Raw genomic sequence first — 12,601 nt, forward strand, 5'->3', positions numbered from 1 at the left:
TATAGTTAGGATGATGGGTGACTTATTGATGCATAAAATATGTAAGGCTTACACAAGGACAAATGTATCCTATGCAGTACTAAAAGTGGACTCGGAAGTCCAGATATCGAATCCAAAAGACTAGTTGTATTTCTAATTAATCAAATTTATTAAACTAACAATTGAGGTGATTAAAGAAAGGATTTAAATATTTTTTATGGTTTTGGTTTTTAGAAGAAAACAAATGCAAAAAGAGGTTTTAAGTGATAATAAGAATGACAAAGGGTTATAATTCACTAGTATCAATTTTCCCTCAATCTCAATTCCAATGAAATTCCTTCCCCAGTTAATTAATGATTCCCCAAATCAATCAAAACCTATGGTCAAGGTCAAAAGATGCTCTTTACCTTAAATCAATACCTTAATGATCATGACTCTATCAATTTAAGTCAAAGGATAAAATCAATTCTATGGATGATTAATTATAGATTAACTAATCGATCAAAAGTTGCCCAAACAGTTTGATCATACAATTTGATGCAAAACATTCTCTACCTAGATCTACCTATTACATGCAAATGATTACTATTATGAAATTGATTAAGTATTAGAATGGTCAGTTACAAATAAATAGTAAAAACAAGGAAAAATATTAATTAACATAAAACAAAGAGGAATTCCATTAAGAACAAGGAGAGGAGTACATTTAGACAGGTACATCACAACTCCCAGACTAAGGGGACTAGCCATTCATTATCAAAGAAAAACTAACAATGCTATATGAGAAAAACATAGAAATACCAATAGGTAGGAGCGATGATCACGATCCATCCTAATGATGTTGTCCACGCTTCATACCTTTCAAAAACCTTCAAGGTCTCTCAAATTCGTTAAAAGATAAAAGTAAACAAAAAAATTGCTTTTACAAAGTCTAGAGAACTATATATAGTTTCCTAAAAATATCAGTCCAAAAAGGTGTGACACCCATTTACCACATAGCTAAATAATAATAATAATAATAATAATAATAATAATAATAATAATAATAATTTTAGTTATGGAATAAAGTAGTAAATTTAAAACTTTCATAAACTTGCAATATAGGTTATCATATACGTAACTCAAACAATTGAAACTCAAATAAAAGCTCTAATTGTCAATAAAATATATTAACCCACATTTGGCCTTACAAGAACTTAAACATAATCAACCTTAAGAAATAAAATCACTAATTTAGTTTCAAAAACAGAGACATAAAGTAATAAAAAAATCAATCATCGATGTCACAACCCATAAGATCTTTACAGTCCCAAAATAAAACTAAAAAAAAAACAGGCCTAAGTCTCTCCTCCAACATCATCATGACCTTAGAGTTTCACTTGAAAGGTCCAAATATCTTTATAGTGAAGTATGAAAATTACATTAAAAATAGGGAGAATGAGCTTAAGTAACTCTTCAACCCAAATGCTAAGTAATCCGTCCAAATAAATTTCAGGCCACAAATGCAACTTGAGTCTTAAGTGTTGGGCTATGTTTGTTGTTCAAATTATTGTTTTCAAGTTTGTTGAAATAATCTTCAAATTGTAGATATGAGACAATTCATGGATTGGACTTTAATTTAGTTAAACCTTCTTTATCTTGCACCTCTATGATTAAGCTTTGAAAAACCTTTTTTCTTTTTTTAGCTTCTACTTTTGTCAATAAGCCTTACATCCATTGCAAAAGATATTTGGACCTTGATAGGTTTGTATCATTCTCTTTTATGTGATTCATCCTCAAATCAAGTTCAACATCTACATGAAACAAGGATAAGTTAGTCACAATAAAAGTAACACTTACTTGATACTAACCATGAAGAACAAGTTCATAAGCTTTATCATTTATATTATGGCAAGGAATGAATTGTGCCATCTTAGAGAACTTGTGAACAACTACAAAAACAAAATCCTTTTGGTCCTTCAACCCTTGAGGAATTTTCTTTTGTGAAAGCTCAATTTAATTTTTATTAAATGTTTTGCATTCCTATTTGAAAATACTTCTTTAAATCCCTTGAAAAGTGACTCATCACCTATAAACAAAGGGTGGTTAGAATATAAAACTTCACATTCCTCATTACAACAGGTTAGGATAGAAACAAGAGTATTTTTCCTTTGCTTTATCTTTCTCTCTCTATTCTTTCTCTTTCAACTCTTTCTTTTAACTTTTTTTCTCTCGAAAATCTTTCTCTCTCAATTTTTTTTCTCTTAAATCTTTCTCTCTCAAATCTTTCTCAATTATTTTTCTGTCAACTCTTTTTCTCTTAACTTCTTTTCTTTCTCTTTTGACTTCTCACTTTCTTGTTCATTCTTTTCTTTTCCATATGTGTGTCACCTTGGACTTCTAGAGTTAGAACAACATTAAAGAGTATCTCATCTCGCATTTAAGGCTTGGATTTGTTCTTGAAATTCCATCATAAAAAACTTAAGATCAACTTTTGGTTCCCCTTCTCCTTTAGTCATGATTAAAGTGCTGTAAAAATCGTGTTAGAAAATAATAAATCCTCACACAAATACTCTATCACATGTTTAAACTCAAATAATATTTTAGTCACTCATGTTTCACTCAATTTGGCCTTTTCCCTCTAATAACCTTGTCACTCTTGCCTTTTATCACTCAACTTTACCTTACGAGCTCTTACATAAGAACCTTTAAAGATGATTCTACTCAACAAGAAACAGTATAGAAAGTGATATGATAACATTGGTGAACATGAACTAACAAGTGACAATAGAACAAAACCAAGGAATTCATTTTTCTTTTTTGCAATAAGACAAGATCAAAGAAAGGTGTATAGAACTAACAAAGGAAATAAGACTAGAATTTATACTTTTTTAAACTTTTCTGATTGAGCAATATGTAATTTGAAACAAAAGATTGATTATTATCCAATAACTTTTTCTTTCTTTTTCTGTTGTTTTTTTTTCAATCTAGAACTTTTTCTTCTTTCACTATTCCCTTTTTTTTTGCACAAAGTTTTCTTTCTTTTTTTCTTTTATAATAGGATAGAAAAGAAGAAGCACAAAAGAAAGATAACAAAGAAGATGAAATGACTCAAAGGAAGACTAAATAGAGCGAACATAATAAAACAAATACGCAAAGGTTGAAACAATAGAAGAAACAAACCCACAATAGAAACAACTTTTTTTATTTTTTATTTTTATAAGGATCGAAGAAAACAAACAAATAAAGGATAGATAAAACTTGAATTTAAGAGCCGAAGCTTTGCTATAAATGATATGAATCTACTAACGGATTGTCTTAAAAACATGTATAAGATAGAAAGATGAACTTGATCCTAACCCCGACCTACAAGTAGAACCAAAGTTATAAAAAAAGTGTGATCCTAATCTCAATCTGTCAGTAGAACCAACACTATAAACTTCTTTAATCCAAGAACAAAGGGAAAACTCTCGATAGAAAAACACTCCATTTGATTAATCTAAAAATTCAACCTTGGAAGCTTACAAGAGACTCCTATTTATAGGCTATTCCAGGCAACCCTTAAAACAAAAGAAATAAAGTACCACTAACAATCCCCGTAAGTATTAATTGTCCACTATCATGTACTTCCAACTTACCATTACAATGGCTCATTAAGTTCCACCAACCATCATAATGACTTAGGAAGTTCAAAAACACTAAAAATTGACCTAGAAAATATGAAAAGACATTTGAACTTATTCCCCCAAAATAAATTACCAAAATTATATTAAAAATAGGGAGAATGAGGTTGAGTAACTCTTCAACCTGAATGCTAAGGAATTCACTCAAATAAACTCCAGTCCACAAATGCAACTTGAGTCTTAAGTGTTGGGCTGAGTTTGCTCTCCAAATTATTGTCTTCAAGTTTGCTGAAATAATCTTCAAATTGTAGATATGAGACAATTCTTAGATTGATCTTTAATTTAACTAAACCTTCTTTAGCTTGTACCTCCATGATTAAGCTTTAGAAAATCTTTTGGCTTTTTTTAGCTTCTGCGTTTGTCAATGAGCCTTCCATCCATTGTAAAGGATATTTGGACCTTGACAGGTTCGTATCACCATTACAATCCTTTTACATATATATGAAAAAGATATTAAAATTAAAAAATATTATAAAGAAAAATGTATTACAAAAACCGATTTTTAAGTTAATATTTACTTAATTTTCTTTTCTTATAATAGTGGAACATATAGCTAGTTTTACGCATAAAATTAATAATAATATTTTTAATTTATTAAATAATTATTTATTAGAAATTAGATATTTAAATAGTTATGTAAAAAAAAATTATTCTCTTTTGATACACTTTTAGATTCGTCCTTCACAGAATAGACACCTAATCATCACTTTAAATATAATATCGAAGCATTTTTTGCATAAGTAATATTGAAATCGAAGAGTTTTACTTCTATATATGTTTACATGCAAAAATAGTCCAATGACAGAGAAGACAAATTTCCTAAAAACTCATGTTTCACTAAATGAGATGACAAAATAGTGAATTTCAATGACCTAACCGTCTATGTCAAACTTCATTTTGATATGCTACATCATTACAAGCCTTTACAAAAGACCAGGAAGGGTAAATTGGGTCGGAAACAATTTGCCCACTTCAGGCCCTCTCATGGTCACCTTCCCCTACTATTGATCTTGCAAGACAAGCAACTTGAGAAAAATGCACATAACAAGTGTGCTACAATTAATTGTCCAATAAGGTTAAACATTTTGCACATAACAAGTGTGCCACAATTAATTGTCCAATAAGGTTAAACATAGTTGATAAACCGTTAAGTTTTTTTAGTATGTTAATAAGAGTTTAATTTTTTGGTCCGTGTGTATGAAAAAAAACTATTAGAAGAAAAAAAATCCATTTTAATAATTTTTATCTGAGAGTTAATCTCATGACTTTTGTTTATGAAGATATTTTATTTTAAAAAAATAAATAAATAATTGTCTAATAAAAATTATTTTAGAAGCAAAGAGTAAATTGTTATCTCCAACAGAAACAATTAGAAGTGTATTATCTTTAGCAATTTGAATGTGTTGTGCCCTAGTAAGATTGAACATTAATTTGTAAAAAAAAAAAAACGCAGTAGTCATATGAACCGAATCCCTAAAAGAGCAAATCATGGTTGAGAAATGTAATTTGGCGTTACCCTAATTAAACTTCTAAGGCTGAAAGCGTTGATATTATCATCTGCAAGTCAAAACAATATTGACGACTGTGGAAGATGCTGAGGAGGGTACTAACCCATTGCTCTTGAAGGAGAAGGATGAACATGTGGGGATGAAAGGCCTGCACTTGTCACTATTCAGGTATTGTAGGACACTCTTTAATATTATGACTATGATGCATGGTATTATAAACGTTTTCTCATAGTGTGTACACTAATAATTCATTTTTTATTAATGAATTTATTATACGGTGGGTTATAATTGAATAATTGAATGATTATATCAATGCATAATCCCTCTTCTCTTATATAATATACAGTGTAAAAACACATCTGATAATTTTTTTAAACTAAGTTAAAATAGAAATCCAATCATGATTAGAATAATAATCAGAACAATGCTTTTATATTTATATTGTGAGATAAACATTCCAAATTAATAGATCTACACATCAATTACGAAAAGTTCTAACACACTTTTTTTTTTACATTAAGACTTTTACAAAGTATTTCATGGAAAAGTGATTTTTCAACGACATGCATGCCCACTAGGGTAATGTGTTTTAATTAAAACTGTAGATTGAGATTACAACCTAGCTAGTTTAGAACGTAATTCTCAATCTCATAGTAACCCTCTCATAAGCCACAAAACATGCACCCGATTCCTATTTAACTTTAGTAGAGAAAGACCCTACAAAGATGGTTACATCTGAATCCAGCCTAATACTTCCAAGTTGGTCTCACTTCTGACAGGTCAAAAGACCAAAGGAAAGGGATATGGTACGGGACACGTTGACTTTGCGCCTCAGAGTCATGTACTTGCAAGCTAATTACTATAAAGTTCTGAATCTCATAGAAACAAACACCAAATTGAAGATTTTGTTTTGTCCCGTAGACTTTCTGCCACTGCCCTTATTATTTCCCACGAACCTGACTAGTAGTAGTGATCATGGAGTGAGTGCATGGAAATTTAGATAAGTCAATCTCCAACACCAATCATAATATAGCACATGTGATGAACTGGTCAACCTCATCTCTATAGGATTGGAATATGTAATTCAGCTAATGAATGGTTAATTTCCAAGAGAGACTTCCCTTGTCCATACGTGAATTTTGTGTGATAGCTAATGCAAACATTCAGTTAATTTGAACAAAGTTTGTACAAAATATTATTGTACAAAACAGTAGATTCTCATTTGATTTTGTATGTTAATTAAATGTTTACAATTTTTTCCTAATATAGATTTATCTAGATGCATTTTATTGCATGTCGATCAGGTTCATAATAGATTTATTTTACTTTTTTTCCTTAACTAATAAGAAATCAACATTCTGTTACTCAGAATCGGTGTATAATGTTATAGAAAGATTGATATGTTGCTTATTGCTCCGAGCCGATCAATTTTTTAAATTATATATATATATATATATATATATATATATATATATATATATATATATATATATTATCAAGGAGAAATTAAATTACAATAGTATAATTTATTATATTCTAGAGTTTTCAACTGAATAATATTTTCTTAAAATTTACCATTAGGTTGAATGTTTCTTTCACATAAATCACATATCTAAAATTCATATTAAGAAAAAAATTATTTATTATTTCATTCATAAATTAAAATCAACGAAATATACAAATTTTAAAATATACTAAAATATGAATAAACTGGTTATATTTTTATTGTTGTTTAATTTTGATAAAATTTAGTATAAACAATCTTGATAATATGTAAATATAATTCAACGGTTGGATCAATAAAAATATATTTTATAATAAGTTATAAAAATGACATAATTATAATTATATAATTTGATTCCTCCTCCTCCTTATTATTATTATTAAGAATAATCTACCTAAAGGTGCGGGACAATGATGCTTGTGTAAAGTGAGTTAGTTTATCAATAATTCAATATTAGTAAATAAATTAAAATTTTCATTTTTAAAATTTAACTTACAGGACCGACTCTCTTTAAGTCCGCATGCATGTGACCATATCTCTTATTGCATATGAAAATTAGAATAAAGCATTTCATTTAAACATTATTTCTTATTGTGGTATATATACACGGTAGCTAGGAAAAGAAAATAGACAAATAATAATATAAAATAATAATTAATTATTGACTAAATTTTATTACTCCTCCTACGTATCATCTTCTCATCTTTAAAAATTAATTAACAGCAATGATTATCTCGTATCTTTTGAAGAAGTGTATAATTAAGTGTGGAAAACAGAGAAAAAGAAAAGAAAAAACAAAGAAAGAGAAAACAAGTATTACGATAAGTGTAGTGATGAGAGAAAAAATGAAAAAGAGAAAATAAATAGTCAAAGAAATGTAAAAGAAAGAGATGTAAAAAAATTAAAGTCGAAAAATTAATTCATCTTTAACGTATCCATAGTTTCTCTTTGATACAATGTGATACTTTTAGGAGAGAGAAATATACGATAGCTAGAAAGACTAGCCATATCATCTTGTTCAGTCACCCCTTACAACAATGACAATAGTAAATCCAAACGACTTAGGATGCAAGCGGCGGTGTAAAATCAATATTTTTATCTCATAAAGACAACTATAGAAATCACAAGTGATTCTTGTACGACTACAGCACCTACACTACCACACAACATATATAATAGCTACATATAATTATTATCACATGCTAGTGTTTGCATGAATAAAATTGAATATCTGCTGGACGGAGCTGGCTATATCTTCTGCGGTGAACCTTGAATCACTAGCCACCTACACAGGCATATTAGATAAATCAAGTTAACACAAGGATCTCAAATTAAGGAAATCATGCACAGATATTAATTTATGATAACTTATCGTAATACTTGTTTTCTCTTTCTTTGTTTTTTCTTTTCTTTAGGACTTAAATAACTTGCCAATAGTCTAACAGTCTAATAGTTAAGTCATGTCTAAGTAAAAGATATAATTTATCAAAACTTCAAACATAGATCACATTTTGGATTTTAATCAAGTTCAATACGAGTGATTTACGTATCTGACCTCACCCAGTGAGATAAGATTATTTTATTACTATTATTATCCTTAAAGATTTAAGGGGCATAATTTATGGGGGAACCATGTATACCTTGACATTGAATGAATATAGAACTGTTTGTTCAATGGTGGTGATGTTGGTGTGAAGGATGATAAGCTGAAGATCTTCAAGAGCAGCAATGGTCTTGATCAGCTGTCCTGGCCTCCTCCTTGATAGGATTTTGATCATGGCATCAAATCCTAGAAGCTTCACTTCAACATCAGCCAAACAAGACTTGCTCTCCGCGGTTTCTTCGTGGAGTCCGGTCTCCATCTCCACAAGCTTCATCTGCTCATTTGGAATAGGCAAAGGTGGAAAGAATGGAGGCTGTTGTTGTGTTGCAAGAGATGGATCCCCAACTTGTCTTGCTTGAGCTTCTCCAAGTAGCCTCCTCCTCTTTTGTGACTCCAAACACTGAAGAAGTTGCTCCAATTCCCTCACAAACTCTATAGCCCCCCCAATTATGGAAGCTTGATCACCCTTTACATAAACAAAAATTGAAGATGGAAAATAGAGTAACGTACTAGAGAAATTGCTATAGTTACCAGAGAAATCTAAGAGTTTTGGTATAGTTGTATTTCGAGTCAATAGTTGAACGAGTTTAGACACACGAAAGAAGAAAGATAGAGAAAGAGAGTTTCTAAATAACAAGTTTTATTATAGCTAGTTTTTGAGTCAACAGTTGAATGAGTTTAGACACACCAAAGAAGAAAGATTAAGAAAGAGAGTTTCTCAATAATAATATCAAAACCATTAAATTTTTTAGCGTACCATAGAAACCGAATTAATTAAAGAACAATGATTTGAAAGCATAGATATGCGTACCCTTTGGACGTATGAACCAGGCATGAGGGATCTAAGGACACGAAGATGCTCATTCATTTGCTTCCTACGGTTCCTTTCAACCGCTATGTGAGTCATGCGCTGGCTCTCAACCTCCTCACTTGTCTTAACAGTTCTTGGCCTCTTCCTCTTGCCGTTCTTGTTCTCCTGCACTGCACAATTATTCTTCTGCTGAGGCTCTTCATGCCCAAGAAACCGAATCTGCACCGAGTTGTTGTCGTCGGAAACCCGTGTAGTCTCTTCATCCTCTCTCACCATCATTCCCTCTTTGTCTTCCACACTCACCAAGTTGTTGAACCTCTCATCATGATGATGATTTTCTGCTTCATCACCATCAGGGTCATCATTATTCATCATCATATTCTGCTGATCCTCCTCCATCTTGTTGTTTAACACGGGAAACTTGAGAAAATAAACCGGGTCTATTGCAGACTCTTCACAGTTTTTTGCTTGGTTCAAAGCTAACTTTGGTCCAAAATCTGCAAACTGCATCACATCTGCAAAACTCAGTTTGTCATAGGATGTTGTGGCGGCACTAGTAGCACCATAAAAGCCATGTGGGGGTGTTGTTTGAGGCATGTAATCCACCATTGATCCATTGTTGTTTTCATCACCGGAACCTTGGAACTTCATCAGGTGTTGTTGGTGTTGATTTGGTGCATACAAATGATGTTGGTCTAGAGAGTAGTCTAATGTGTTGAAGATTGGAGGCATGGATGGTGGTGGTGCCTGCAGTGAATATGATTCAGCAAAATTGGAGCAAACCAACATATGATGATGAAATGAGAGAGTGAAAAGATCTGACATTAGAAAAAGCTTTAATGGATCCGAAATCATAAAAGAGCCACGGATATATGAGATATATATGTCTGTACCGAATAGTTGTGATCTTTCTCCATTCCTATTAGCCTATAAAGATGGCTTTAATCGAGAGAAACCCTAATGGACCTCACTTCATGTAAAGACAAAACCTCACACCGAAGTTTCTTCAGGGCCCTCCACCTGCATTATTTAGCATATCCACTAATTAAGTTTTATACATCATGTTAAAATCACTAATAGTGCATATTTACTTGTTTAATTTCCTGTTTTTATTTTTAATTTTCAGAATTGTTACTTTTTCAAACATTTGTTTTTGTGTTTCCTAGACAAATCAACAAACGTTTTTCAATTTATTTCCTATTTTCAAACATTTTTTTCCCTTACAAATATTTAAAAACATAAAAAACAAATTGAAAACATGCTGCCAATTTAGTAAATTTAGAGTGAAAATAGAAAATAAACTCATGGACAAGAAACAGATCTTTAAAAACAAATTACTCTTTTGAAACAATTGCTTTTTTAAAAATTCTATTGGCTAATAAAAAAAATAAACAATTATTTCTTCAAAATAAATTGGGTCAAGCATGTAACACCAATAATTGTAAAAAACAAAGAAAAGAAATCATAAATTAGAGTTTGTTTAATCTATATCAAATATTATAACTAATGAATGAAAAAAAATACCCATAGAAACAAATTATTTTTTGAAATATTTACCATTTTTCAATTTCTTATTGCTAATAGAAAAAAATAAGGTAATAATTATTTCGTCAAAATAAATTCAACCAAGCAGATGTAATACGAATAAGGAACAAAGAAAACTACCATATAAATCAGAGTTTATTTTATGTATATCAATATTAAAACTAATAAATGAAAGCAAACCCATATAAACAATTTTTTTTTGAAATATTTACCGTTTTTGAAATTCTCTTGGCTAATAAAAAAATAAGGTGACGCTTATTTCTTCAAAATAAATTGAAACAAACATGTAATACGAATAAGTATAAGGAACACAGAAATCAAAGCTTATTTTATGTATATATCAATATTAAGACTAATAAACGAAACAATTATGAATGATAATATGGGCTATATAGAACCTGGTAGGATTGAGGGAATCGAAATTGGAAGGAGACAAGGGAGAAAGTCAAGTGGGGTACTTGAAGACTTTTGTAGAACAGAATCATGAAAGGGGTGTGTACCCCACGAGTAGACCACCAGAAGAGGACGATATGGAAAAATGGGTACGTTATTGTTTAATTGAAGGGTGGTATATAGTGATGGTTTTTTGTGTGTTATGTATATATAACAATAATAACAATAGTTATGTGTGGCAGTGTGGGGGCGCTGAGGAAGGTTGGGCTTGACTTGTGGGTGGTCACAGAAGAGGACAGAGAGAGAGCCAAAGGGTGATTAAATTTCCACCTCACTTGTGATGATCACCACCTTTTATTAATGTGTGTCACAGGCTACCAACGCTCTCGTGGTTACTTTGCCGCCTTGGTTCATGAGGTAACGCTGAACAAGGGTTTACACTTTTTTTTTTATCTAAACTTTAAACTTTGAACTTTCAATAAGGGTCACATTCAGGATCTATAGTGCAGTTTTCTTTCTGAACTTTTTAGTTGGGAAAAAAAAGAAAAGAAACTCTTTTTTCCGAGAATTTGTTGGTGCATGACTCACATGGCCACATGAAAATTTTCCCCAAAATAGACAGGCATTCATGGATTTTTACGTGAGTAGTAGGTGTTTGTAAGTTTCACAGCTATATCCTTAAAATCACCCCGCGTTAGAAAATGGACCTTTCATGCAAGTTTCAAAACTATTACGATTTCGAAAACTCATGAATTTTGAATAATTGATCTATTGAAACAAAGGCTTAGTTCTTTGATCTTTGAATGAATATTTGTACAAGTATACCTGCGAGACTAGTTTCTCTTTTTGGGGTGATAACTAGCGAAACGTTAACTATCCTCATAATGGCAACTTTAAAATGCAATTACAACTATGGTCATGATGCTTAGAGTTGGAGTGTTGCTAGGTGCACTAGTTTTATTATTTGTGCACTCAATATTTTTTGTTAATTTTAAAATTATCCTGCATCGAAGGTATACGAGTTCGTGGTTGATCTGTATATTTAAATTAAACTTACGGATTACATGATCCGATCCGTATAAAATATATGAATTATGTGATCCATATGACTTGTACGGATCAACTTGAGTGAAGGGCATTTTCGCCCATTCACTTAAAATGATAGGTGCACCAGCAATAATCTATTCGGCTTTGGTTCAAGGCCCGCTTTGTGATTTTTAGTGTGCAGACAGAATTGTGGTAATCATATTCTTTGGTAATCAATTGAATTTTATCCTTCTTACTTTTTTATGACTGAATAATTAATAGTTTATTCATAATCAAGATTTTTAAATATCATATTTAAGAGACATCAAAAGAAAATTTATTTAATTTACCTTAAATGGTTTCAAATAAAATTTTAATAATAATTTCAAATTTGATAAATTAGCCCTTTTTAGTGTATGCAATAGTAACAACAATAATTAATATTATTATTTTGTAAGTTTTACATTTGCACTAACAAAAACAATTAAATGTTTTCAAATAATTCAATATGTTAAAATTTGATTTTGATTCATTGTTGAAGTTTGAATCATAACCATTGTGATTTTTGGT

General features: G+C 30.7%; 1 protein-coding gene across 1 annotated transcript; it reads right to left on the bottom strand.

The window, feature by feature from the left end:
* Positions 1-7,562: 7,562 nt before the first annotated feature.
* Positions 7,563-11,267, bottom strand: LOC114414374 (transcription factor FAMA-like). The gene is made up of 5 exons (XM_028378625.1): positions 11,011-11,267; positions 9,961-10,087; positions 9,068-9,814; positions 8,294-8,722; positions 7,563-7,938 (listed from the first exon to the last, which is right to left on the bottom strand). The coding sequence occupies exons 2-5, from the start codon at positions 9,982-9,984 to the stop codon at positions 7,849-7,851; spliced, it is 1,290 nt and encodes a 429-aa protein (XP_028234426.1). The 5' UTR covers positions 9,985-10,087; positions 11,011-11,267; the 3' UTR covers positions 7,563-7,848.
* Positions 11,268-12,601: the final 1,334 nt, after the last annotated feature.

The sequence above is a fragment of the Glycine soja genome, chromosome 1 (genome assembly GCF_004193775.1).
Source record: "Glycine soja cultivar W05 chromosome 1, ASM419377v2, whole genome shotgun sequence".
Classification (NCBI taxonomy): domain Eukaryota; kingdom Viridiplantae; phylum Streptophyta; class Magnoliopsida; order Fabales; family Fabaceae; genus Glycine; species Glycine soja.